At 47.9% G+C, this 27,795-nt stretch overlaps 1 protein-coding gene across 2 annotated transcripts; it reads left to right on the top strand.

Annotated features, from left to right (window-relative positions):
* The first annotated feature begins 13,232 nt into the window (after positions 1 to 13,232).
* Positions 13,233 to 26,123, top strand: hmgcs1 (3-hydroxy-3-methylglutaryl-CoA synthase 1 (soluble)). 2 transcript variants are annotated; one of them, XM_056290397.1, is made up of 10 exons: positions 13,233 to 13,303; positions 15,279 to 15,724; positions 15,827 to 15,952; positions 16,033 to 16,197; positions 19,563 to 19,743; positions 19,827 to 19,997; positions 20,086 to 20,192; positions 20,298 to 20,423; positions 24,818 to 24,975; positions 25,094 to 26,123. In XM_056290397.1, the coding sequence occupies exons 2-10, from the start codon at positions 15,280 to 15,282 to the stop codon at positions 25,172 to 25,174; spliced, it is 1,560 nt and encodes a 519-aa protein (XP_056146372.1). In that variant the 5' UTR covers positions 13,233 to 13,303; position 15,279; the 3' UTR covers positions 25,175 to 26,123. The 2 variants fall into 2 exon arrangements, with proteins under 2 accessions (XP_056146372.1, XP_056146373.1); XM_056290398.1 differs by lacking the exon at positions 13,233 to 13,303 and adding an exon at positions 14,969 to 15,075.
* Positions 26,124 to 27,795: the final 1,672 nt, after the last annotated feature.

Below are 27,795 nucleotides of genomic sequence, written 5' to 3'. Positions count from 1 at the left end.
GTTTCCCGAAGGCCGGGCAATGCTCTCTGCCCCTTGAATGCGAGCTGCCACAATATTTGCAATTGCCTGCATCTCCTGCTGTTCTGGGTGGATTGCTCTGTTTCCATTGGTTTTGTCTGGGTTGCCTAGCAACGGCATGCACTGCCTCCGGCTGCGGTGTTGTTGCAAACTCCATTGCTCTCATACGGATGTCAGTTTGCTCTGCTGCGCGACACATGTCAATAGCTGTGACCATGTTCAAATCCTTCTCTCTCAACAGCCTGCGCCTAACGGCCTCGCTTGCAACTCCCAGGACTATCTTATCACGGATCATTTCATCTTTCAACTGTCCATACTCACAGGTTGCTGCCCTCTCTCTCAGTCTCGTCACAAAGGTATCAAACGATTCTCCTTCCTCCTGCTTGCAACTCCCGAAAATGTACCTCTCGTATATTGTGTTTTTGCTGGCTTGAAGTATTTCCCCAACTCTCTCAGTATGGCGTCAGGATCCCCTTGATCATCTTCTGAGAGGTTCAGATTGTGGCGGTAAATATGCCTGCATTCACTTCCCATCACACTTCTTAGAGTAGCCGCTTGTATTTTCTTGTCCTTGCCAAGTATGCCCGTGACGAGGACGTAGTCTTCATATTCGGCCCGAAAAATGTCCCAATTGACACTCCAATCGCCTGTGAAGCTCATCGGGGACGGTGGTGGAATATTCACGTTAGCTGCCATTGTGTGTGATGCTATCGGCGCCGGTAATGCTAGCGTTAGCTCCTCTGTGACAACGTCTTCAGCAGAAGTACTTTGCTCTGAATCGGAATCCTCCGACATGTGACCTACTCAGGCCTACAAACTTAAACATGCGAGCTAGTAAAATAAGAAACAAGTTCTCCGACTTCTGGCACCATGTTTCAGTAGGCTATCTTATAAAGAATGACACACACACGAGTTGCTCAGTGCAGCCAAGTATATTCAAAGTGATGTAACATGTTCCTGAGCGCGGGTCATGTGTTCTAAGGTAAACTAGTGGATAGCCGATGGCATCGATCTATCTAGACCCGTAACAGGCAGGTCTGAGCTCTGGAGTTGTGTGTAGAAGAGCCTCAATTCCCACACGTCTGGTGCGGGCGGTCACATGACTGCGAGGCTGGTAGTAACTCTCCCCGCTGCTGTCTGTGAACTGTGCGCGCCAGTTTCCTGTGCTGGCGAGTTGGAATTCGACCTGAACCGCTAATTGTAGAGCTGCTGCCAGTGTCAGGTCATCGTTTTCTAGCAAGTCTTTCCCTAATCTTGTCTCAGTTCGTGTGCAATATGAGGTGGTCTCTGATCATTTCGTTTTGCAACGCCCCAAATTTGCACGAGCTAGCCAAACCTCTTTAGATCAGGACGAGCCACCGGTGGCGTGGCCCCGCTGGATCGCCCCGTTTGAACCTTGCAGCCTAGCTGTCGGCTTGGACGAAGTGTCGGTCGAGAGGAAACGTGCACTGCTGCTGCACTGTCTAGGAGCAGAGGGGCTACGCGTGTTTGGGACTCTCGGCACCGCAAATACCCACGAACAGGCTGAGGAGTTACTGGAAAAATATTTTGCCGCTCCACAAAGTGCTCTTCTCCGCCGAGTCATATTCGGACGGAGACGCCAACGGTCGGGCGAGTCAGTGACACAATATGTCGGCAGGGCCAGGAAGGGAGAGGGTGGTGGTAGAGAACAATCAGCCATCTCTCGTCGCCAATGTTATGTTGAAATAACAGGCAAAACCGGAGCTCTTTGGAGCTGAACCTACTCCATTCAATCAGCACGGCGAACTGACCACCAAGCAAACAGGCGACGTAAACACAACACTGAAATTAACGTAAATCGATGAACTGTCGGAACACTGCCAGATGTAACAGAGACTCTCTAGCTTTTCTTTTTTTGGTCTGTTTTTTGTTTACTTATTATTTTGCTTAGGTTGTAATTGTGTTCGCCCTGTGAGCTCAGTTCTCCTACACATGATGTATCATTTTGGAAAAAATAAAATTATTAAAACAATGTCTTCCCACTCGCGCGCGGCTGTTTGACTGAAAACGTAATACGCATGTGCGAAGTGGAGCCGCGACGTGACGTCATCGTTTTCACAGGAACCCGTTTTGCTAGTTTACATGGCGATGCTGGAGTTGCGTTTTCAAAAGATTTCACCCTGGAACCCGTTTTCAAAAGATTTCACTCTGGAACCCGGTTTCAAAAGATTTCACTCTGGAAATCGGTTTCAAAGATTTCAATCTGGAATCCGGTTTCAAAAGATTTGACTCTTGAACCCGTTTTCAAAAGATTTCACTCTGGAACCCGGTTTCCAAAGATCTCACTCTGGAACCCGTTTTCAAAAGATTTCACTCTGGAACCCGGTTTCAAAAGATTTCACTCTGGAACCCGTTTTCAAAAGATTTCACTCTGGAACCCGGTTTCAAAGATTTCAATCTGGAATCCGGTTTCAAAAGATTTGACTCTTGAACCCGTTTTCAAAAGATTTCACCCTGGAACCCGGTTTCAAAAGATTTCACTCTGGAACCCGGTTTCAAAAGTTTGCGTTTTCAGGCCGTCAAAACGCCGTTGTAGTGTGAACGAACGACCAATGGCCCGATTGCAAACTTTACGGAAGACGCTAATTACGCATGCCCCGCCGCAGAGGAATCAAAATAAATAAATAAATAGGGTAAGTGGATAAACTAAAGACTCTGCCTCTGATGGGTTTACCGATATTCTTACCCTACCTAACCCTAACCAAGCTCACTCCTCGTGCGACCATAGACCAACCAAAGAGGGCAACGAGTACTTGCCAATCAGAGGCAGAGTAGGGCGGGTCCTGCCTTCACCATCCTAGGCAGTGCTTTATTTGTAAATGAGGAGGTCCAGGAGCACTGAGACGGTGCTGCTCCGGCAGGTTAGGGGTGAGAAAAAAAAGTCACGGAACACATTTTAAAAATGCACAAAACAGTGCTTTTCATGATGCTGAAACAGCTACGCAATAGCGACCAATCACTTTATTGTTGCTTTTATTGAATAGATGGGCCTAGCCTAATCTGACGTGACAACGAGGCAGTGTTTCAGAGTAGGCTCATCTGGAAAAAGCCCCTCTCACACTCTGCACTTGAGATGGGGACAGTGTTGACTGCTGCCAAGAGGTCTTTCAGTCCATCTGGGACAAATTTCCCACCATTGTCCCAATATTCTCTATATGACATTCCGCACACCATCTGTAATGAATGAAAGGTCACGGGTTTAACTTGACCTAATCACGGGTGTACGTGCAGTGCGTGTGACGTATACAGGAAGTTAGAAGCGCATGTTATGAAGGTTGTATGTCGGATGAACGCTAGTAAAAGCTACACAGAGTTAAGAACCTACGAAGTCGGCTCTTTCTTGAATTATTCTTATGTCAGTAAGACAAGGCGTCTACGGACATTACATGGTGTCAGAATAGTCTGTGTATCGGAACACGAGTGGTCATGCCGAAGTTTAATCCGCCGAGTGAATTCAAGTTTGACTGCCCCGTTGAATGGCCGCAGTGGAAACAACGGTTCTCGCGATTCAGGCTCGCGACAAAGCTGGATAAAGACGACGGGGAGATTCAAGTGAGTTCGCTGATTTATGCAATGGGCGGCGAGGCTGAAAAGATATTCAGCTCGTTTGACTTCGCGGCGGAGGGTGATAAAGTGGACTATGATATCGTACTGAAAAAGTTCGACGGCTACTTTATTGCCCGCCGTAACATCATACATGAGAGGGCGTGCTTCTATCAACGTAGCCAGCAGCCAGGAGAGACAGCGGAGATGTACATCCGGACATTGTATGAGCTGTCTGAACACTGTGAGTTTGGGGACAAGAGGGATGAACATATCAGAGATCGTCTGGTAGTGGGCATAAAAGATAAGGTGCTCTCCCGTCAGTTCCAGCTCACAGCGGACCTTACTCTGGTGAAAGTCATTGAACAAGTGCGCCAGGCGGAGGCAATAACAAAGCAGCTCAGCCTCCAAGCTAACCAACCAGAGGCCCTGCTGGCTAACGTCAATGTTGTCCGATGGCGGGACGAACGCCAAAACAAAAAGGGCGGACAGCGTCATGGTGGCGGCAGTCCTGCAACCAACAAAGTAGATGAATGCGGGAGGTGCGGCAAGACGCAGCACACCGATGAGCGGAAGTGTCCTGCAACGAACAGTAAGTGCAACAAGTATCATAAAAAGGGACATTGGGAGCGTGTATGTCACTCTAAAGCGGTGAGAGAAGTCACTGAAGAGGTTAAACAGCTGTACTTTCTGGGAGAAGTTGGTAAAGAGAGCAGTCAGGAAGATTGGACTGTTAGTTTAACAATAAGTGATGTACCAATAACCTTTAAAATTGACACGGGGGCTGACGCTACTGTTATCAACCAAGGGACATTTAAAAAGCTGAAGCCAAACATAAAACTGGGACCTCCTGACACATGCTTCATAAGCCCAGGTGGAAACATCAGCTGCATAGGACAGTTTCAAGCCACAACCAAATACAAGGAGAAACAATACTCCTTTCCAGTGTATGTGATCAAGGGGAGAGGCAGCTGTCTGCTGAGTCGTCCAGAGGCAGTGGAGATGGGTCTAGTGAAGCGGATGAATGAGGTCAGTGGAGTTTTCGGTTCAAGTGGACTGCTGAAAACAGACCCAGTGAAAATAGCTCTGGTGGAGGGTGCCCAGCCATACGCGGTGCATACAGCCAGATGGGTACCACTGCCACTTGTACCACTGGTTAAGAAAGAACTGCAGCGCATGGAAAATGAGGGCATTATTGAAAAAGTGACTCAGCCCACAGAATGGTGCGCCGCTATGGTGCCGGTGCTGAAACCGAACAAGAAAGAGGTTCGCTGCTGCGCTGACCTCAGGAGGCTGAATCGAGCGGTGAAACGTGAGAAATACGTGCTGCCCACTATGGAGGAAATAATGCCAAGGCTCGCAGGGTCAAAGTTCTTCACAACGTTGGATGCAGCAAGTGGGTTTTACCAGATCCCCTTGCATGAAGACAGCAGGGGGCTCACCACTTTCATCACCCCATTTGGGAGGTATGCTTTCTGCCGCCTTCCATTTGGTATAACGAGTGCTCCAGAGATTTTCCAGAGAAAGATGGCGGAAACTCTGACCGGGCTAGAGGGCACAGAGGTGTACATGGATGACATCCTTATACATGGAGAGACTGAGGAAATCCATGACCGGCGCCTAGCAGAGGCGCTGGGGGTCATTGAAACAGCAGGTCTCAAACTGAACCAAGCGAAATGCAAGTTCAAACAGAAACAAGTCCGCTTCCTTGGTCATATCATCAACGAGGCAGGCATCAGACCTGACCCGGACAAAGTGGCCGGAATAGAGAACTTTCCTCAGCCCCAGAACGTGACGGAACTCAAGAGGTTCCTCGGGATGGTGAACTATTTGGCAAAATACGTCCCAGAGCTGTCCACTGTAGGTCAGCCGCTTTATGGACTGCTTAAAGCAACGACAGAGTGGCTGTGGGGACCTGCACAGAACACAGCATTCCAAGACCTTAAAGCAGCACTCGCCACCGCCCCGGTACTCACCTTTTATGACGTCACTAAGGCTACGGTGGTGTCAGCAGATGCCAGCAGCTACGGGCTGGGAGGCGTTCTGCTCCAGCAGCACGGGGAACACTGGAAGCCCGTGGCCTACTGCTCCCGACGGCTGAGTGACGCAGAGACAAGGTACGCACAGATCGAGAAAGAGTGCTTAGCCAGCGTCTGGGCATGTGAAAGGTTCGAGAAGTACTTGTTTGGGCTTGATAATTTTAGACTTGTCACCGATCATAAACCACTAGTGCCTCTCATGAACAGCAAAGACTTGGATAATGTGCCCATTAGGTGCCAGAGACTGTTAATGAGGCTGATGCGTTTCAATGCAGTGGCTGAATACGCACCAGGCAAAACTTTAGCTGTGGCTGATGCACTCTCCAGAGGCCCAGAGCAGTGCTACGGAGATGGTGCTTCTCATGATGATGTTGCAGCGCACATTGATGCCATCGTGTGCCAGGTGCCTGCCACACCTCAAAGGATGCAGGAGATAAAACAGAGCACGGATGGAGATCTGCAGCTCCAGACAGTGTTGGGCTTCATCAGACACGGCTGGCCTGAGTATGTCGATAAAGTGCCGGAGACAGTCGGAGACTTTTATCAGGTGAGAGGGGAGTTATCTGCGGTAGATGGTTTAGTCATCAGAGGCAGTCGTATCGTCATTCCCACAGAGATGAGGGAGGTGATCTTAGACAGAATACACGACGGGCACCAGGGGATAGTTAAGTGCAGAGAGAGAGCTAGCCAGTCAGTGTGGTGGCCCAAAATGACAGAGCACATTACAACAAAGATACAGCAATGTCAATTCTGCAGAGAACACAAGAACACACAGAGAAAAGAGCCTTTAATGTCAAGTGAGCTCCCATCCAGACCATGGCAGAAAGTTGGCATAGACCTGTGTGAGTACAAAAAGCAAAACTACTTGATAGTGTCTGACTATTATTCCAGGTTTTTGGAGATCCTAAATCTACCAACAACTACTAGCAGTCAGGTTGTAGCTAGGCTGAAGGCTACATTTGCACGTTTTGGTATCCCTGAAATTGTAGTTAGTGATAATGGGCCACAGCTAGTTTCAGAAGAGATGAGGAGGTTCAGTGAGGATTATGATTTCATCCATGTGACTTCAAGCCCACACTACCCCCAGAGTAATGGACAGGCAGAGAGGGCTGTTCAGATAGCCAAAAGCATATTAAGGCAGGAAGACCCTCTCCTCGCCCTGTTGACATACAGAGCTACACCCTCTTCTTCCACTGGAGCCAGTCCAGCGGAATTGCTCATGGGTAGGAGACTCAGAACCACCTTACCCACATTGCAGCATAACCTGAAACCGGCCTGGCCTAAAGAGGAACTGATCAAAACCGCTGACGCCGCAGCCAAATCGAGGCAGGCTTTCTACCACAACCGCAGGAACGGCGTGCGGACACTGCGCCCACTGAACTCGGGTGACGCAGTACTCACCAAACTTGATGGACAGAAAACATGGACAATGCCAGCAGTTGTTCACAGTCAGAGCTCCACTCCCAGATCCTACATAGTGGAGACAGCTCAAGGTGAACATTACAGAAGGAACAGGCGCCACCTGTTGGCCACACCTAAAACACTCACCTTTGTCAGCAGGGATCCTGACCATGTCACTCCAGGGGAGAGTGGAAACACGGATGAGTCCCGAGCAGCAGAAATGCCAACTTCCACACCATATGTTACTCGCTCTGGCAGGGTGAGCAAGCCAGCAATCCGGCTGGATTTGTGAGGCGTATGGACTTGTGTACTGTGGGAGATTTTTTATTTTTTTGTGAAAAGGGGGGTGATATACAGGTTAAAATTGTTGGCAGTAAATGTTCAGAGAAATGTTTAGAAAATAATCTTAGAGGGGGAGATGTAATGAATGAAAGGTCACGGGTTTAACTTGACCTAATCACGGGTGTACGTGCAGTGCGTGTGACGTATACAGGAAGTTAGAAGCGCATGTTATGAAGGTTGTATGTCGGATGAACGCTAGTAAAAGCTACACAGAGTTAAGAACCTACGAAGTCGGCTCTTTCTTGAATTATTCTTATGTCAGTAAGACAAGGCGTCTACGGACATTACACCATCGATTCTAAACTGCTGGCAGAGTCTTTCAACTTCATCTTCCCCAAACAGTGCCCCAGGGTCGTCCGACCAATATTACTTTTACAATACTACATACCTCCCCGAATTTTACAATACCAGCCGGACGGGGTCGAGGAGCAGAACTCCCAGGCAAAAATTCCCCAGGGACGCGGAGCGACTGACCGAGCACCAGCTCAGCGGGTGAAACGTCGAGGTCCTCCTTAGGAGCCGAACGCAACCCGAGCATAACCCAAGGTAAACGGTCCACCCAGTTACCATCCGAGAGCGCAGCGCACAGCGCTGCCTTGAGCGACCGGTGAAAACGTTCACACAACCCGTTAGCCTGAGGGTGATACGCGGTAGTGCGGTGTACCTGCACACCCAAGGATCGCGCAAGTGCCGACCAGAGCTCTGACACGAACTGGGGGCCCCTGTCTGAGGTGATATCTGACGGAGTGCCGAAACGAGCGACCCAGGAGGAAAGAAACGCGGGTGCAACGTCCGAGGATGTTGTGAAGGACAGAGAGACAGCCTCTGGCCACCTGGTGGTCCGATCTACCATTGTGAGCAGGTGCGTAAAACGCTGTGAAGAAGGGCCCACCAGGTCCACATGCACATGGTCGAAACGTCTGGCCGGGATCGGAAACGGTTCGAGGGGCGACTTAGTGTGCTGGTGAACCTTAGCGCGCTGGCACGCCACACATGCAGCCGCCCACCCCTTGACGTCCTTGCGGAGGCCAGGCCAGACGAACTTGGAACCGACCAACTTCGCCTCCGCCCGAACTCCAGGGTGCGAGAGGGAGTGAATCGATTCGAAAACTCGACGGCGCCAGGCCACTGGAACAACGGGGCGGGGACGGCCGGTGGAGACATCGCAGAGGAGGGCAGGACTACCTTCCTGCATCACAGCATCCTTTAGCTTGAGGCAAGTACGCGTTGACCTAAGGGCAAGGATGTCCGGGTCGCTGGGCTGGTCGGCAGCCATACCGGAGAATCCACACCGAGGTGCACAGGACGCACAAGCACACGCGACAGACAATCAGCAACAGGGTTGGACTTCCCAGCCACGTGCTGAATGTCCGTTGTGAACTCAGATATGGCCGCCAGGTGGCGCTGCTGACGAGCAGACCACGGCTCAGTCACCTTGGACATGGCGAAAGTCAGCGGCTTATGATCCACATAAGCCGTGAATGAGCAACCCTCCAGCAGGAAGCGGAAATGACGGGTTGCAAGGTGCAGTGCCAGCAACTCCCGGTCAAAAACGCTGTACTTGCGCTCGCTATCTCGCAGTTTGCGGCTAAAAAATGCGAGTGGCTGCCACGCATTCGCCACATGCCGTTCAACCACAGCCCCCACGGCTATGTCAGACGCGTAGGTTGTTAAAGCTATGGACGCCGTGGGTGTGGGATGGGCGAGGAGGGCAGCGTTAGCCAGGGCGCACTTAGCTCCGTCAAAGGCCTGGACCCGTTCGGGAGTCCAGTCGACAGGGTCGTTAGCCTTCTTAAGCCAAAGGGCTTCATAAAGTGGCTGAAGGAGGTGGGCAGCGCGAGGGAGGAAACGGTTATAGAAATTCACCATGCCCAAGAATTCCTGCAATGCCTTAACAGAGACCGGGCGGGGAAATTCCGCCACCGCTTGCACCTTAGAAGGCAACGGGACCGCGCCTTGCGGCGAAATGCGGTGACCCAAGAAGTCAATCACCGGCAGTCCAAACTGACAGGCCGTGTTCGTCCAGACGACGGAAAACCTGTTTCAGGTGCACCAGGTGCTCTTCAGCTGACGGACTGGCCACTAATATGTCGTCGAGATAAACGAACACGAAAGCAAGGTCACGCAACACCGAGTCCATCAGCCTCTGAAAGGTTTGCGCTGCCCCCTTCAAGCCAAAAGGCATGCGCATGAACTCAAAAAGCCAAAACAGGGTGATCACTGCGGTCTTGGGCACGTCCTCTGCGCGCACGGGAACCTGATGATAGCCGCGCACCAGGTCCACCTTAGAGAAAATAGTGGTACCTGCCAGGCGTATGGAAAAGTCCTGTATGTGTGGGATGGGATAGCGTCATTGGCGGTGACGTTGTTCAGGCGGCGAAAGTCGCCGCAAGGCCGCCACGACCCATCCGCCTTGGGCACCATGTGAAGCGGCGAGGCCCACGGGCTGTTGGAACGCCTCACTATACCCAGACGCTCCATGATGGCGAACTCCTCCTTAGCTGGAGCCCATTTTACCGCGTCGAGGCGCCGCGCGCGCGCAAAAACTGGCGGTCCCAGAGTGGGAATGAAATGTTCTACCCCGTGTTTAGTAACCGCGGTGGAAAAGGCAGGTGTAGTCACCGATGGAGAATCCGCCAGCAAACGCTGAAAAACATCCCCTAATGCTAAAAAGTTAGCGTGTGTTAACGGCCCGGCTCCCCCTGTCTCGCACGGAACAGTGGCGAAAGACACAGCATCAATTAAACGGCGGTTTGCAACATCAACCAGCAGACCATTAGCACACTGAAAATCCGCGCCGATAATAGGAACAGTAATGGCGGCCACTACAAAGTCCCACTCAAAATGGCGCCCGTGGAAACAAACAGTCACCAACCTTGTGCCAAACGTCGCAATGGACGAACCGTTAGCTGCACTCAACTGTGGGCCGCTGCCTTCGGCTGACCTGTCTGTCTTAGCAGGAGGGAGTAGGCTCTTTTGCGAGCCTGAGTCCACCAGAAACCGTCTTCCTGACATCGTGTCCTTAATGAAGAGCAGCTCACTACGTCCGCCAGCGCCCACAGCTGCTACTGAGCGCTGCCCTGGAGTTTCCCGCCGCCTCAAACGTGCACGGAGGGACGCAGCGCCTCGCCTTGCCGCCGAACCGCTGGTGGAAGAAACAGAGGCCGCTCCCGCGCCGTCTCCGGGCAGTCACTCCAGCCACCACTGCCGGGTCCACGTCCTCCGACGCCGGCTGCAGAGGCTCCGATGCCACACTCTTCACAGAGAACCGTCTGGTAGCCAGCAGAACCCGATCGGCCTCCTCAGCCAAACCTCGGCAGTCACCAGCGGCCAGACACGGGGAGTTAGCCAAAGCCGCGCGCACAGGAGACTGGAGCTGGCGCAGGAAAACGTGCGGGGAAAAGGAACCCACCTTCGTCTGAGCCTAGCAGCGACAGCATATTGTCCATGAGATCCACAGCCGTCCCGTCGCCCAAACCGGATAGGGAAAGGATCCTATCTGCCCTCTCTGCGGCAGATAGGCTGTACCTCCGCAGCAGAAGATGTTTGAGGGCGACGTATTTATCGTGTTGCGGAGGGGGGTTGCGCAACAGCTGCATGGCCCGGCGTGTGGACTGCTGGTCCAGCGCAGCGACGACCAGATAGTATCTGGAGTGGTCCGCGGAGATTCCACGCAGGTGGAACAGCGCCTCATCATGCTGGAACCACGAAGCCGGGTCGCTCTGCCAGAACTCTGGGAGCTTCACAGCCGCGGCGAGAACGGCCGGCTGTGAGAGTTGGGGCGTCGTGGCCAAAGTGGATTCACACTCTTCTTCTGCTCCAAACAAGTTCAATTCGGGGTCACCAATGTGGCAGGATGAGGAAAAACACAGGAGACGAAGGCGAGTTTGAACTTTATTCCTCAGCTCCACAACCAAACTGAAACAGGAACAACCCTGCACCAGCAAGCCCGGGAACGTAAACCACGCCCCCAGCTCACAGCCCTGCTGGGTGAGAAGCATAGCCCCTAGTGTCCGCCACACTGGTATGATATCATCTATTCATGGGTTTCACGTCATTTGAGTGGTGCGTCACACCGCCATCTTGAGGACCAACGGATGCCAAGATGCCTTCGATCTGTTGTGGTGTGGGTTGTGACCACAAAAAGTCACAAACAAATGGATTACAATTTTACAGAATCCCTAAAAACCATGATCGTCGAAATAAATGGATCGCAGCGATCAAAAGGGACCACTGGATTCCCACAGAGCACTCCAGGCTATGCAGCGAGCACTTTGTTTCGGGTAAGTAGCTGACGTTAGCTAGCTAACGTTAGCTAGCTGGCTACCGCGTTAGCTTCATAGCCTTGTAACAAGACAGTCTTGTTGCAAGGCTGGCTAGCTTCATAGATGTGTCCTGTGCAGTGATGCTAATATGACATTTATCAACAGACTGTCACTTACCCTTCCTGTAAAGACGAACAGTCTTTTCGGTTTTACAAGATTCATTTTGACGTCCTTTACCCATCCTGCGGTGAAGTAGCGGTAGGCTTCAGTGCTTTTGAAGGCTTTCAGGGCTTCGCCTGAGTATGGCGAGGGATTGTGGACGTGGTACACGTAAACGTCGTGAAACGTAAAATTAGGAAGATCTATAGCAGACTGAAGTGGGGTTAATTGATCTTTGGATAGAAGATAAGGATCCAATTCTAAAAACTCGATTTTTTGCAGATAACGCTGCTTCTCCTCCGTGGTTAAGTGAGCGATTCTGGACAGTCTTTCAAACTTCCTGGGGACCGCGGTCCTCAAGATGGCGGTCATAGCAACAAAAACCACGTGACTTAAACCCATGAATAGAGGACTGGTATGATATAATCTTTATAGGACTGGTATGATATCATTTATGAAGTTTTTGTGATGGAAAGAATCCCCTTCTCCATGAGGCTTGAGGAAACTAAATTTGAGAAAATTTGGGAGAAGTGGAAATTGTATATTTCCCCAAAACGTCCCTCTTTTGTTTAAATTTGTTTATGTAATTATTTTTTTTGCACTTTCTTCCTTTTTCTCTTTTATCTCAAATGGAAAAAAACACCCCATGTTCTATTCTGTGTTCTATAATTACTCTGTAAAATGCAGAATAGATGGATCACGTTGTAAAAGTATCTAACTAAAGATGATCTTGTAAAAAATGCTGTTAATATGTGATTCCACATAAAAAAAGACAAAGAAAACGGTGTGCACCGTTTTGCTACAGTTTCTGGGTTGAACCCAAACGTGCCTTTGAGGTAAATTTTCTCTGGTTTGGTGGGCTTGTCAGAGGCGTTACCCAATCAGCAGCGACGTGTGTATGTCTGTCAGAGGCGTTACCCAATCAGCAGCGACGTGTGTATGTCAACCCCGCCAATGCGCACAATGGATCCATCTAAAGTCTACCAATTCGTCCATTGCAGCTTGGTGTGTACCTCAATTGAACGCATCGGAAGGCATGTTTGTCGAAAGTGTTTTATAGTATTAAACACGTATTTAAACCGAGTTCATCGGGCTCTGAAAGTGCCTCAAAAAGAACGCAACACAAGACTCAGCTGAAATAGCTGCAACGTTTGCGTAACACGCACAACCGCTTCCGTTCTGTCAGGACTGACGTGCCCCAAGAGTGGACAAAATGGAAGATTGCTGCTTTAAAAAGGGCTGGAAGGAGTGGTAAGGGGGCGGGGCCTCTAATTGGGGCCCTCTGATTGGTCCGCAGTCAGCTCTCGCCACGACACGCCACGCCGCGCTGTCGTACGTCCTCATGACGTAAAAGGCGGACGCTCTGCGCAGCGATTGGACGAGCGCTCCGGTCAAAGGTGGTGCGACAGCTCGGCGTACGTACTTAAAGTGAGACGTTATTTAAAACGCGATCGAGAAAAAAGGACTCGAGGTTGGATTTTTTTTGAACGAAATCTTCACCGTAATCGTTTCAAGGTAAGTCAAACTTATTTTTGTCGTAAATCGATCAGGTTAATTTACGTTAATTTGTGACATTTTGAAGTGTTAGCAAGTTTGGGTCGCGGCTGTATGCTAACATGTTTAAGCTTCTGTTCAAGCAGAAAGGGGAATTAACGTTACATTTAACGCGTTGCTTTAAAAAAAAGACACAACAAGAACGTCAAGTTTAATGAGCGTAATATTGCGACCCTGGGCTAAAGTCCGGTTAACATTAGAGTCCGGGTAGAAACAGGACGTTGGACTGATGTGTTTCTCCCAGAATAGAATATAGAAACGCCTTCATGATGGGTTTATTTTTGTGTATATGTGTTTTCATTTAAATTCATCTTCTTTTTTTTTAATCCGGAAGAATTTATTCCGCTCGCTTTTACGAAAAGTCTACTTTCGATGCCGTCGCTTCATTGGGTCCGGGTTGGTCGAGTCGATTCAATCTTATATGGCGTAAAAAACAAATAATAACGTTTCCGTTTCGCATCTTTTTAAGCTATATCGTGTTCATGTAATAGTGTTGTAGAAAAAGATAAACACGCATCAAGGCTGAGTCTTTACCGCAGCGGCCTGGTGCAGAATCCAGCCCGGGCCCTTTGCTACATATCGTACCCTCTCTTCCCCCTGCCTTCACTAAAATTGATCGACGGTCCCTAACAAGTCCCGGTGTCGCTCATCTGGGTGGGGATGATGACCCCTTGGTGGCAGAATGGCAACGGATCCTCAGGATGTAGCAACAATATTTATTAACTAATAGTCTATTTAATCTAACGATGATAATGTTCTTTTGTTTGACCTACTTTTTTAATTGATGGTTGTCATTAAAAAACGCCGACAGCAACAAGCGACAGCGGACCTCACAACGCTAGCCGAGAACTTGATGATTAACTAATTTGCGGGGTAAAATCGCTAAAAATAGCATTTTTAAGCTAGCCAATACAATGTTAAATGGTGTTAATTAAACTTTTTCAACTTTAAACCCGACTTGAGCACTCGTTAGTGACGCCACTAATTAGCGAACATTATACATTAGCGAGCTAATGCTGACAGCCAAAGTAGGCTTTGCGTTCAAATCAGGGTGGTTTCTTAAGTACTGCCCAGTGTGTAACTGGGTGAATGGGTGTGGATTAGCCCTGTGCACATGCAACTCCTGCGCTAACAGCACCGGACGTTCTCTTTCCACAACACTACCAGCTGTGCTCTCCAGATCACACTGGAGACGTTGTCAGTCAAGTCAAAAGATGGGTTAATACTGCTGCCATCTACGTTTTAACTTTATAAACACAAATCACGTTTTAGATTGTGAGATTTAGATGTTGTTTATTTTTTATTTTTAACTGGAAATGACTTGAGTATAGCCAACAGCAAGTAGGTTGTTATTAGCGATGGTCATTAACCTTGATAAGGGCCGTTCCTCGTCCATGACAGCCGTTTAGTTGGTCCGTGACGTCATTTGTCAGCGACCATCTCCTTTTTGAGGGACTATACCAGGGGTGGGCAATCTTAATCAGAAAGGGCCAGTGTGGGTGCAGGTTTTTGTTCCAACCAAGCAATTACATACCTGTGTCTCCTAATCAAGTTCTTTAGCAAAGACTCTACTGGTTAATTAATAGGATCAGGTGTGTAACTGCTTGGTTTGAACAAAAACCTGAACCCACACCGGCCTTTTCTGGATAAGATTACCCATCCCTGGACTAAACACACAAACGGAGCTATTTAAAACCTCCCACAAATACCACCAACTAGGATAAAACATCCGGGTAAGTACACTATCTACCCAATCACAGGGATGTAATTACACCGGTTGTTTTGTGTAACTTAGCAGTTTTGGGGGGGCATTTAAAGATGGAGGATTTGTCTCTCGCTCTCTGCGGAGTCTTGGGACTACACGTCCTAGTATGCATTGTGTGTGAAGTAAGCATTTCTGCCACCATAAAGCAGGGTTAACCTCAGCTCTCCGCAGGATGCCCGGGTCGGTGTCGGCAATGGCGGCAAATTGGCCGAAGGATGTTGGCATCCTGGCCATGGAGCTCTACTTCCCGTCGCAGTACATTGAGCAGGCGGAGCTGGAGCACTTCGACGGCGTGCCGGCGGGCAAGTATACCATCGGCCTCGGCCAGGTGCGCATGGGCTTCTGCACTGACCGCGAGGACATCAACTCTCTGTGCCTGACGGTTGTGCAGCGGCTGATGGAGCGCAGCGGCGTGGCGTATGCCAGCGTAGGCCGCCTTGAAGTTGGTACAGAGACAATCATTGACAAGTCCAAGTCCGTGAAGACAGTCATCATGCAGCTGTTTGAGGAGTCTGGCAACGGCGACGTGGAGGGCGTGGACACCACCAATGCCTGCTACGGTGGCACAGCCGCACTCTTCAACGCTGTCAACTGGGTGGAGTCCAGCTCCTGGGACGGTGAGGTTTGTTGTTGTTTGGTGGTCTTAGGAGGAGTCACTAACCTAATTCACGAGCCGCTGCTCCTGATTGGATGTTTTTCTCATTTGTTCTCTTTTTCAGGTCGCTATGCCCTGGTGGTGGCGGCGGATATTGCTGTGTATGCTGCGGGGAACGCCCGGCCCACCGGTGGTGCCGGTGCCGTCGCCATGCTGGTTGGCCCCGATGCCCCGCTGATCTTTGAACGAGGTGAGGCTCCATCGTACACCTGATGACTTTGTTGTTGTTTTTTTGTATTTCTGTCCACGAACCTCTCTGCCGTGTCACAGGGCTGCGGGCGACGCACATGCAGCATGCCTATGACTTCTACAAGCCGGACATGGCGTCCGAATACCCGGTGGTGGACGGCAAACTGTCCATCAAGTGCTACTTGAGCGCCTTGGACCGCTGCTACGCATTGTACCGTGACAAGATCCATGCACAATGGCAGCGAGGTAAGACTTTGGAACTGACCACGTTAACGTTTGATGTACTGCTAAAGCTAGCCTGGCACAAGACAAACGGAACCCACAAGCTAACATGGAACTGCTACGGCAACGCCAACGACGTTAATCGTATGAATCGATGATAAGTGAGCTAGCTAATCAATGTTTCTTAGTACACTAAACACAAATTTGGGTGTGCGACATCTATTAGATGCTTCCCGATTCACTGGGTAACAAATGTTTTCAAACGTTTTGCTCCCTGAAAAAAAAAATTGAGATTATGATAGACAATGTCAAGCTGAACACAAAAATAATGAAAGTAGTAGTAGTAGATCACCTAAGTATTTGGAGAAACATTAAAATAACTTTTATTGAATTTAACATGTTTAATCACATAATGGTGCTGACACATTGTGTTGTTAGTTCAACTGAGCTTAAAATATTTTGCAGATTATATTTGTTTGTACTCAGCATCTGGTGTCTCTCGTGTCAGTGTCCAAAGATAGTCTGCCAGCACTGATGGATTCCAGTTGCCCTGTTACCTCTTTTCCATGGTCACAATGTCCTGGTGAAACCTTTCACCATGTTCGTCACTGACTGCACCAAGATCAGTAGGGAAGAAGTCCAAGCATGATGCAGAACATGAATTTTCAGTGACATGTGTCACTTCATGGTTTTGTGTGCTTTAAGCATGTTGTCCAGCAACTCAGTGTAGTTTGGTGCTCTGTAGTTGCCAAAAAAAATCTCAACAACAACTTTAAATGCCTTCCATGCTATTTCCTCTGCCCCACTAGCAGATCTTCTACCTCCCTGTCACTGATGACCTGTCTGATTTGTGGACCAACAAAAATGTCTTCCTTCATCTTGGCATCAGTTATTCTTGGAAACATCTCTCTCAAATAGTGAAATCCATCAGCTTCTTTGTTCATGGCTTTCACAAAATGTTTCATCAGTCTGAGTTTTATATGAAGAGGAGGCAGAAATATCTTTGTTGGGTGGACAAGTGGTTTATGCTCCACACCTTTCTGCCCTGGAATGAAATGCCTACAGAGTGGCCAGGTCTTTTTAATGTGATGTGACTCTTTAGCACGGCTGTCCCATTCACACAGGAAACACCAGTACTTCGTATATCCGAGCTGCATTCCTAGTCGCAGTGCCAATACCAGGTCATTTAATTCTGGCTGTGTTATCAGATGAGGGTAACCAGGCATAAAGGGTTCAACATCTGGATCAGTGTCGTTCACCACATCTGGTTCATGTGTCGTGGCATCTTCATCTGCCTCATCTAGGCTCCATGTCTCTGGTGGCCTCCGTACTGGCAAACTGTTATCATGTGGCACTGGTGTCATGGCTGAAGGCAGGTTGGGGTATTCAGTAGATTTCTTATTGTTAGTAGAGAAGCCAGACATATTGGTCAGACTGAAGTAACAGTCCGTCATGTGATCCCTCTGTTCTCGCCATATCATTGGGACTGCAAATGGCATTGACTTCCAAGTACCTCTGAGCCAGGCTCTCAGGTTGACTGTACATGTTGCACAACAAATGTGGGGAGCCCAGGGTTTCTCTTGGTCACCAATGTTACATCTGAAGTAGAGCTCAAAGGCTTTCTTAATAAGTGCAGTCATGGTGGGTCTTTAAGTCTTAAGCGTGTCCTCCCCACAGATGTAACAGTATGTACTGCAGCTGCTGCAACACTGACGAGACATTTCTGCTGTATTAAATCTTCCTGAAGACAATACATTCTGTTGTTAAGTATACTCACGATGCTACTGCCTGAAGAACATGTGCACCAACATGCGTCCAAACAGCATGTGTACATGTGAGCAGCTTCTATAACCTGTCTGCAGCATCTGACCTGACTCAGAATGCCCAGGCTGCCTAAGACAACCTCTGCATAGCACCTACACTGAGTGCTGCCCAGGCATGCTGGGACTGACCAACACAGCTTGTTTGTGGGTAATATACTAGTAGACTTAAAATATGACAGGAAATCACAAAAATAGGTTATATCTACAAAACGGTATGCGATAGGAACATTTTAAGGTGATTTTTATGATCAGCAGCCCCAAATCCTTAAAATACACTCAAAAGAGTTCAGGAAGCAAAGTCTTTGTTGTCCAATTAATGGCCATGTCCGATTAGCTCACAAGTGACATCAGATCCGTGGGTTTAAAAAAAAAAAGCATGCAGCTGAAGTCCGAGTATGATTGAGCTTGTGCTGCATTCCAGACAACTCAAAAATGAAGATTTTCTAACTTACTAGAAAAAGTACAATGGAACGCCACTCAAAGTCTTAGTTCCTACTTGTAAACTCGGGGAAAATCCATCTACCCCGGCTTCATGGAGGAGCAGTTGTCTGACGTCACACAACAGTGGCAAGACCCACTGTTAACGTAAAGTATATTTGCCTGTATTTAATTACAATTATACATACTATCATATAGTAAATCCTGTTCTGCATGTAAAGTGATGTCAAAATATGTCAACAATGTTATTACGTAGCTGGTTATGGTAAACAATCTGAAAATGATCCCAACACAAAAGTTATTCCTCTTTAATTTATATATGCAAAGAGGCTGTACGTCTCACAATTCAGTTGTTTATACCTTCGCCAATAAGAACACACGTTTGTCACGGTCAGCCATGTTGTTTGTTTGTGTGTTTGTTGTCATGGTCAGCCATGTTTTTTGTTTGTTTCTGGTCACGGTCAGCCATGGTGTTTGTTTGTTATCACGGTCAACCATGTTTTTTATTTGTTTGTTGTCATGGTCAGCCATGTTGTTTGTTTGTTGTCACGGTTAGCCATGTTTGTTATCATGGTCAGCCATGTTGTTTGTTGTCACGGTAAGACATGTTTTTTGTTTGTTGTCATGGTCAGCCATGTTGTTTGTTGTCACGGTCAGCCAGGTTGTTTGTTGTCATGGTCAGCCATGTTGTTTGTTGTCATGGTCAGCCAGGTTGTTTGTTTGTTGTCATGGTCAGCCATGTTGTTTGTTTGTCGTCTTCGTCAGCCATGTTGTTTTTTGTTGTCATGGTCAGCAGTGTTCTTTATTTGTTGTCATGGTGCACCTGGAATGCTTGGAAGTCAGAAATTGGAAATTGACAGCAGGAAAATTTCGACCTCAGACTTGGAATGGAACACAGCATTAGGGCTTGCCGTCGATTTTCTGCAATTTTGGGGGGGCACACTCTCCTGGAGCCCCATAAGCTCCACCCATATTGACCGCCCCCCTCACACACACACACACACAAACTGCTATTTCTAACTTCATGGGAAAAACAACACCAGCGGCGATGCACTCGAAACAGCTTGATGATGGAAGGCGGAGCAGCGGTAAGACTTACTGGTTTTGTTTGTTGTCGTGCGGCGCTAGATGGTGTGGACAAGCGCTTCAGCTTGGACGACTTCGGCTACGTGGTCTTCCACTCACCCTACTGCAAGCTGGTGCAGAAGTCACTTGCGCGGCTGCTGCTCAACGACTTCCTCACAAACCCGGACGCCTGCGGTGGAGACGGCGGCAACACAGAGCTTTTCGCCGGCCTGGGGGCGTTCAGGTGAATTGACTCCTCCTCTTTTTTTCTTATTTTTTTTAATCTGGTGACGCTCTTGCGAATGTTTGTGTGTGTTTTGTTTTCAGAGACGTGCGGCCCGAGGACACCTACTTCGACCGTGATGTGGAGAAGGCGTTCATGGCAGCTAGCATCCAGCTGTTTGAGCAAAAGACCAAGCCATCCCTGTTGGTATCCAGCCAGAACGGCAACATGTACACGCCATCTGTGTACGGCTGCCTCGCCTCGGTCCTTGCACAGTATGTACCGCATGCCAAACATGCAAAAGCTAGCCAGTACCTTTCTCCCTCACGTAGTTCTGACTTGTTTTTCTGTTTTGTTATGCAGACACATGCCACAAGAACTGGCGGGCCAGAGGATAGGGATCTTCTCCTATGGCTCTGGGTTCGCCGCCACGCTCTACTCTGTCAGGGTGACGCAGGACAGCACACCCGGTGAGTTCGGATGGCAAAGCGGGAAAAACAGAATAAGTCCGATTTGTGAAAAAACAGGTATTTCAACGGTGTTTGTGTTTGTTTATTGTGTTGTCGTCTTACCAGGCTCCAGACTGGACAAGATGGTTTCCAGCTTGTACAACCTGCGTGCCAGACTGGACTCCAGGCGGAAGGTGTCACCCGCCATCTTCACCGAGAACTTGAAGTTGCGGGAGGAGCGGCACCATGAAGGTGAGGCTGGAAAGCACTGCTGGTTTGAGCTACTTAAGACACAGTGGTTTTCCAGGGTTTTTTCCTGCTCAAATGAAGCGGAGGGGGGGACCATCCTGATCCATGTGCACACACATGTACCGTGCCGTCACCTGGCTCACACAAACACTGTTTTTACAAACAACACATTTTAGCATTTCTAATAATTATATGATTGAAAAAAATGCCAGTTCTGACCATGTCAATTATTAAGAGACATGTATTTGGAAAAGTGATTGGAAGTCTAGACAGACAGACAGACAGATGGACAGACAGTCCAAAGACATGTAGGTCAGGTGAATCGGCCGTACTAAATTGTCCCTAGGTGTGAATGTGTGTGTGTCCGTGTGTCGGTCCTGTGTGATGTGTGTGTCCCCCCGCCTGCCGCCCAGTGACTGCTGGGATAGGCTGCAGCATCCCATGACCCTGAGCAGGATAGGCAGTTGGATGATGGATGGACTGGAAGTAAAACAGTTTATGGATTTTTAATGCACCTTTTGATATTTCTATTCAGTGCTGTACTCATGTGCCACAATAATGTTATGTTCATGAGTTGAAATATCTTCATTTGGGGGCCTTTCCAACCAGTCTTGATTATATGTGATTAATTGGATTAATTAATCAGCATATCATGCAATTAATAAGATGTAAAAATCTCTAATTCATTGACAGCCGTACATATAGCAGGCAGAGCATTCCATTCTTTAAACACTATGTAGTTCAAGGCCTCCTGGTCTGGTCCATATTACAGTGTTGAGAGCAGAAAACAGCCTCTGCATGTCTGCAGTGTGGACAGTGTCTGCAGTGTGCACAGTGTGCACAGTGTGGACAGTGTCTGCAGTATGCACAGTGTGCACAGTGTCTGCGGTATGCACAGTGTCTGCAGTGTGCACAGTGTGCACAGTGTGGACAGTGTCTGCAGTATGCACAGTGTGCACAGTGTCTGCGGTATGCACAGTGTCTGCAGTATGGACAGTGTCTGCAGTATGCACAGTATGGACAGTGTCTGCAGTATGCACAGTGTGCACAGTGTCTGCAGTATGGACAGTGTCTGCAGTATGCACAGTGTGCACAGTGTGTGCAGTATGGACAGTGTCTGCGGTGTGGACAGTGTCTGCAGTGTGGACAGTGTGGACAGTGTCTGCAGTATGCACAGTGTGGACAGTGTGTGCAGTATGGACAGTGTCTGTGGTGTGGACAGTGTCTGCAGTGTGGACAGTGTGGACAGTGTCTGCAGTATGCACAGTGTGCACAGTGTGTGCAGTATGGACAGTGTCTGCGGTGTGGACAGTGTCTGCAGTATGGACAGTGTGCACAGTGTGGACAGTGTCTGCAGTATGCACAGTGTGCACAGTGTCTGCAGTATGGACAGTGTCTGCGGTGTGGACAGTGTGCACAGTGTCTGCAGTATGGACAGTGTGCACAGTGTCTGCGGTGTGGACAGTGTGCACAGTGTGGACAGTGTCTGCAGTATGCACAGTGTGCACAGTGTCTGCGGTGTGGACAGTGTGCACAGTGTGGACAGTGTCTGCAGTATGCACAGTGTGCACAGTGTCTGCAGTATGGACAGTGTCTGAGGTGTGGACAGTGTGCACAGTGTGGACAGTGTCTGCAGTATGCACAGTGTGCACAGTGTCTGCAGTATGGACAGTGTCTGCGGTGTGGACAGTGTGCACAGTGTGGACAGTGTCTGCAGTGTGGACAGTGTGCACAGGGCTCAGAGCTTGACTGCAGCTGCAAAGCTCAGTGTGGGATACAGCTCAGAGCTCTGCTTATAAGCCACTTCTGGAAGCGTGGCCTGCAGGGATTTGGTCTGAAGTGGAGCAAAGTGAGAAGAAAGATTAAATTGTTCTTTAAAATCAGTAGACCAGGGCTTCTCAAAGTCCAGACCTCGGTCCATAAAGGCAAGTCAATCTGGACCTAGCACAAACCTCTTGTTATGAGTACAATATGTTATGGAGCGTAACATTTTCTATTGTGTGTGTTGTTGCTGCCGAGTTCATGCGTTATGTTACACTGGAGAGGTTGTTTGGGGGGGGGTGAAGCTTTTATTGCACTTACAGTAACCTAACGAGTACATTCATCCATCCATTCATTACCCATCCATCCATTATCCATCCATCCATCATCCCAACTGCTTATCCTGCTCTCAGGGTTGCAGGGATGCTGGAGCCTATCCCAGCAGTCATTAGGCAGCAGGCGGGGAGACACCCTGGACAGGCCGCCAGGCCATCACACAGGGTCCACACACACACATTTACACCTAGGGACAATGTAGTGACCCCGATTCACCTGACCTACATGTTTTTGGACTGTGGGAGGAAACCGGAGCACCCGGAGGAAATCCACACAGACATGAGAGAACATGCAAACTCCACACAGAGGACGACCCGGGACGACCCCCAAGGTTGGACTACCCCGGGGCTCGAACCCAGAACCTTCTTGCTGTGAGGCGACTGCTCTAACCACTGCGCCACCGTGCCGCCCTAACGAGTATAGTTCAGTTGAATTTATTGTCATTAAAAACAATGTGCAGGCACATGTGTAACGTGAAACAAGGGCTGTGGCTTCGCCAGACAGTGCAAGACAGACACAGACCAGCAGCAAACACAGGATGGGGTAATATTACTCAGTACTTGGTTGAGGCACCCTTGGCAGCAATTACAGCCTCAAGTCTTCTTGGGTATGAAGCTACAAGCTTGGCACACCTATATTTGGGGTATTTCTCCCATTCTTCTCTGCAGATCCTCTCGAGCTCTGTAAGGGTAGATGGGGAGCGTCTCTGATCAGTGGAAACAGGATGAACCTGAGCTCAATTTTGAGTGTCATAGCAAAGGGTGTGAATACTTATGTACATGCAATATTTCAGTTTTTTATTTTTAATAAATTTGCAAAAATTTCTACAAAACCTTTTTCACTTTGTCATTATGGGGTATTGTGTGTAGATTGATGAGAAAAAAAAGAATTTATTCCATTTTGGAATAAGGCTGTAACATAACAACATGTGGGGAAAGTGAAGGGGTGTGAATACTTTCCGGATGCACTGTATGTGTGTGTGTGTGTGTGTGTGTGTGTGTGTGTGTGTGTGTGTGTCTATATATATATATACACGCACACACACACACACACACACACACACACACACACACACACAGTTAATGCATTCCGACACAGCCGGATTGAGGTTATGTTCCACACAGTTATTAGGCCAACTGCAGTTCTTCCTCCCTAAAATAATTCAAATGATCACTATGACAGTGTCCCCTCATACCTACATGGAAGGCAAACGAGATGGCTGTCCAGTCATTACAGAGGCTCCATCACTGCTGAAGGAGGACAGCGTATTGGTTGGTTGGTAGCGTCTTATCATCTCTGATGACTCTCGGTATACAAAGTTGCAGCATCCCCAACAGACACTTGACCCAAATGCACCATCTTATTCTTTGTGTCATGGAAAATAACATAAAATAGGGATATTGTGGGAGTGCAGGAATGAGGAGACGGAGATATCGAGTCGAGTTAATTAGGTTTACTCGCCACACAAAACAACACCGATACAGCGCTAACTTGCGTGGTAACAAGTTAACGGCTAGGCTGTTCAACACATGGCTCCACCTCCTAGGAAACTACGTCACACTGTGAACGTCTTCCTTGAAGGAGCAGCAGCCCCTGGTGAAGCTGTCCTCCATTGTGCATCACCACAACCTAGCCAGATCCCGTAAAGAAAAAAAGCCTTCTGGCTCTTTGATGCACCTGGGAAGCTTTGAATGACTTGGCTGAGAAAGTCACGTGACAAATCTGAGGCAAGTGAGCTGCAGGGTATCACAGTTATTGTGTAATAATACACAGATATTACACATGTAAATAGTTCAGTATGTATAGCATGTGGAGCCCCCCCCTTTTTTTTCCAGTATTAGTAACAATTGTGAGCACTTGGAAATTTGTTTAAATTTTTTTTTTTAGATTTTGTAAAATAAATTATCAACAAATATTAAACTTGCTTTTTTACTTTTTTGATGATTTGTTTAGCTGTAACCAGTAGCTCGCTCCCCCAAAACTCATTTCTGCTTTCATCTAGTCACTAATTTCATACTGGGGATGTTCTGACCCCCCCCCCCCCCCCAGTATCGGGCAAGTCTGTTATGATAAATGTCCGCTTCGTGGTGGAGATTTCGGATGCCTCTTTTTATATATTGTTGCCATTATCCATTTCTGACATGATATATAACCTCCACCCGGAATTTAAAAATTTCGCAAATTCTGTGAACCTTTACCAACTTGCTAGCTAGCTAGATCTCATCAAATACTGTGACATTATCCTCGTTTTGTGTAACCCCCCCCCCCCGCTTTCCTTTTTTTTGCCCTGTCTTCCATAGCCAGTTACACCCCCCGGGGGTCGGTGGAGGACCTGTTCCCGGGAACGTGGTACCTGACGCGAGTGGATGACAAGCACCGCAGGGAGTATGCCCGGCGCGCTGTCAACGACAACCTGTCCCCGGAGGCGGCACCTGGCAACGCCAACCTGGCTACTGAGGTATGGCGATGAAGAGGAAACAGTTGCGCATGGGCATTTCCTCGTTAATGTTCCTGTCGTTGTTACTTGGTGCCAGTTTTGTAGAGGTCTCATGCCAACGTTTTGTTTTCGTCTACAGAGCCTCCCCAGCCCGGTGAAAAAGATCCCCCGCATCCCGGCGACCGCCAACAAGCCTGATAACGGCGTCAGTGACCACTGAGAGCTTCCGTGTCCCCCAAACACTTGGAGAACGTCTGGATTTAGTGGGGGGGGGGGCAGGCTAGCTGAGCCGCGGTACGGTCGCACTAAGTGCGTCCATCACCATTGCACGCGGGGAAGGTTTTAAAGGAAGCACTGGAAGGTTTCCGCGACCAGTTGTAATTCTGACGTGTTGTAAGTTTTTTGGTTTATTCTTAGTTATCTTGATGTTTGTTCTTAATATGTAAAAGTCAATGCGAGGCTTTTTTCTTTTGGGGACACTGCAATAGTCGTACGTAGTCACTGATAATGACCTTTGTTTGTTTGTTTCTTAGCTGTGACGAAGGGGTGGGTGGTGGGTAGGGCTGTCAAACTTGGCCAAAAATGACGTTCTATTATTCCTTCTAAAAAAACACAGGTTTGAAACCATTCGAATATATTTTTACGCATTATGTCCACAAGAAGGCAAACCAGTACAACGAGAGACATAACTACTTGTATAAGTATATTTATTTCAGTGACATGGCTTTTAAAAGCTCGACATACCTACACATTACAAAATAAGAAAATGTCCTACTGTAAAACTTAATTGAAAGACCATAGCCCTCTGTCTCTATGTCTCTGTCTCTGTCTCTCTCTCTCTCTCTCTCTCTGCTCCGTGGTTGGTGCTGGAGTGAGAAATGAAAACGTGCCGTCTCTCCGAGCGAGATGTATGATTCGTAATTCAATCAATCAATCAAGTTGCATTTTTTGTAGCACTTTTCTTGCTGTAACTGATGTGTTATTTTCGAGATGTGCCCTCAGGTTACTAGTGGTGGAATGGTAAGATAACTGTAAGGCTTACAGTTAGCTACAGTAAGCTACAGTAGCTAACTGTAAGCTACAGTTTGCAGTAGCTCACAGTGTAAGCTAACTAATCTAACTGTAAGCTACAGTTTGCAGTTCTGTAACCCAATTGTAAGCTACAGTTTGCAGTTCTGTAAGCTAACTGTAGGCTACAGTTTGCAGTTAGCTCAGAGTGTAAGCTAACTGTAATCTAACTGTAATCTAGTTTGCAGTTCTGTAACCTAACTGTAAGCTACAGCTTACAGTTGGCTCACAGTGTAAGCTAACTGTAGGCTACAGTTTGCAGTTTGCTTACAGTGCAAGCTAACTGTAATCTAACTGTAAGCTACAGCTTGCAGTTCTGTAAGCTAATTGTAGGCTACAGTTAGCTCACAAACTGTAAGCTACAGTTTGCAGTTCTGTAAGCTAACTGTAGGCTACAGTTTGCAGTTGGCTTACAGTGCAGGCTAACTGTAGGCTACAGTTTGCAGTTCTGTAAGCTAACTGTAGGCTACAGTTTACAGCTAGCTCACAGTGTAAGCTAACTGTAAGCTACAGTTTGTAGTTCTGTAAGCTAACTGTAGGCTACAGTTTGCAGTTAGCTCAGAGTGTAAGCTAACTGTAATCTAACTGTAATCTACAGTTTGCAGTTCTGTAACCTAACTGTAAGCTACAGCTTACAGTTGGCTCACAGTGTAAGCTAACTGTAGGCTACAGTTTGCAGTTTGCTTACAGTGTAAGCTAACTGTAATCTAACTGTAAACTACAGTTTTCAGTTCTGTAAGCTAATTGTAGGCTACAGTTTAGTTAGCTCACAGTGTAAGCTAACTGTAAGCTACAGTTTGCAGTTCTGTAAGCTAACTGTAGGCTACAGTTTGCAGTTGGCTTACAGTGCAGGCTAACTGTAGGCTACAGTTTGCAGTTCTGTAAGCTAACTGTAGGCTACAGTTTGCAGTTGGCTTACAGTGCAAGCTAACTGTAAGCTACAGTTTGCAGTTCTGTAAGCTAACTGTGGGCTACAGTTTACAGTTAGCTCACAGTGTAAGCTACAGTTTGCAGTTCTGTAACCTAACTGTAAGCTACAGTTTGCAGTTAGCTCAGAGTGTAAGCTAACTGTAATCTAACTGTAATCTAGTTTGCAGTTCTGTAACCTAACTGTAAGCTACAGCTTACAGTTGGCTCACAGTGTAAGCTAACTGTAGGCTACAGTTTGCAGTTTGCTTACAGTGCAAGCTAACTGTAATCTAACTGTAAGCTACAGTTTGCAGTTCTGTAAGCTAATTGTAGGCTACAGTTAGCTCACAAACTGTAAGCTACAGTTTGCAGTTCTGTAAGCTAACTGTAGGCTACAGTTTGCAGTTGGCTTACAGTGCAGGCTAACTGTAGGCTACAGTTTGCAGTTCTGTAAGCTAACTGTAGGCTACAGTTTACAGCTAGCTCACAGTGTAAGCTAACTGTAAGCTACAGTTTGTAGTTCTGTAAGCTAACTGTAGGCTACAGTTTGCAGTTAGCTCAGAGTGTAAGCTAACTGTAATCTAACTGTAATCTACAGTTTGTAGTTCTGTAACCTAACTGTAAGCTACAGCTTACAGTTGGCTCACAGTGTAAGCTAACTGTAGGCTACAGTTTGCAGTTAGCTCAGAGTGTAAGCTAACTGTAATCTAACTGTAATCTACAGTTTGCAGTTCTGTAACCTAACTGTAAGCTACAGCTTACAGTTGGCTCACAGTGTAAGCTAACTGTAGGCTACAGTTTGCAGTTTGCTTACAGTGTAAGCTAACTGTAATCTAACTGTAAGCTACAGTTTTCAGTTCTGTA

The sequence above is a fragment of the Lampris incognitus genome, chromosome 12 (genome assembly GCF_029633865.1).
Source record: "Lampris incognitus isolate fLamInc1 chromosome 12, fLamInc1.hap2, whole genome shotgun sequence".
Classification (NCBI taxonomy): domain Eukaryota; kingdom Metazoa; phylum Chordata; class Actinopteri; order Lampriformes; family Lampridae; genus Lampris; species Lampris incognitus.
The sequence above is the reverse complement of the archived record's forward strand: the minus strand, read 5'-3'. Positions and strand labels throughout refer to the sequence as shown.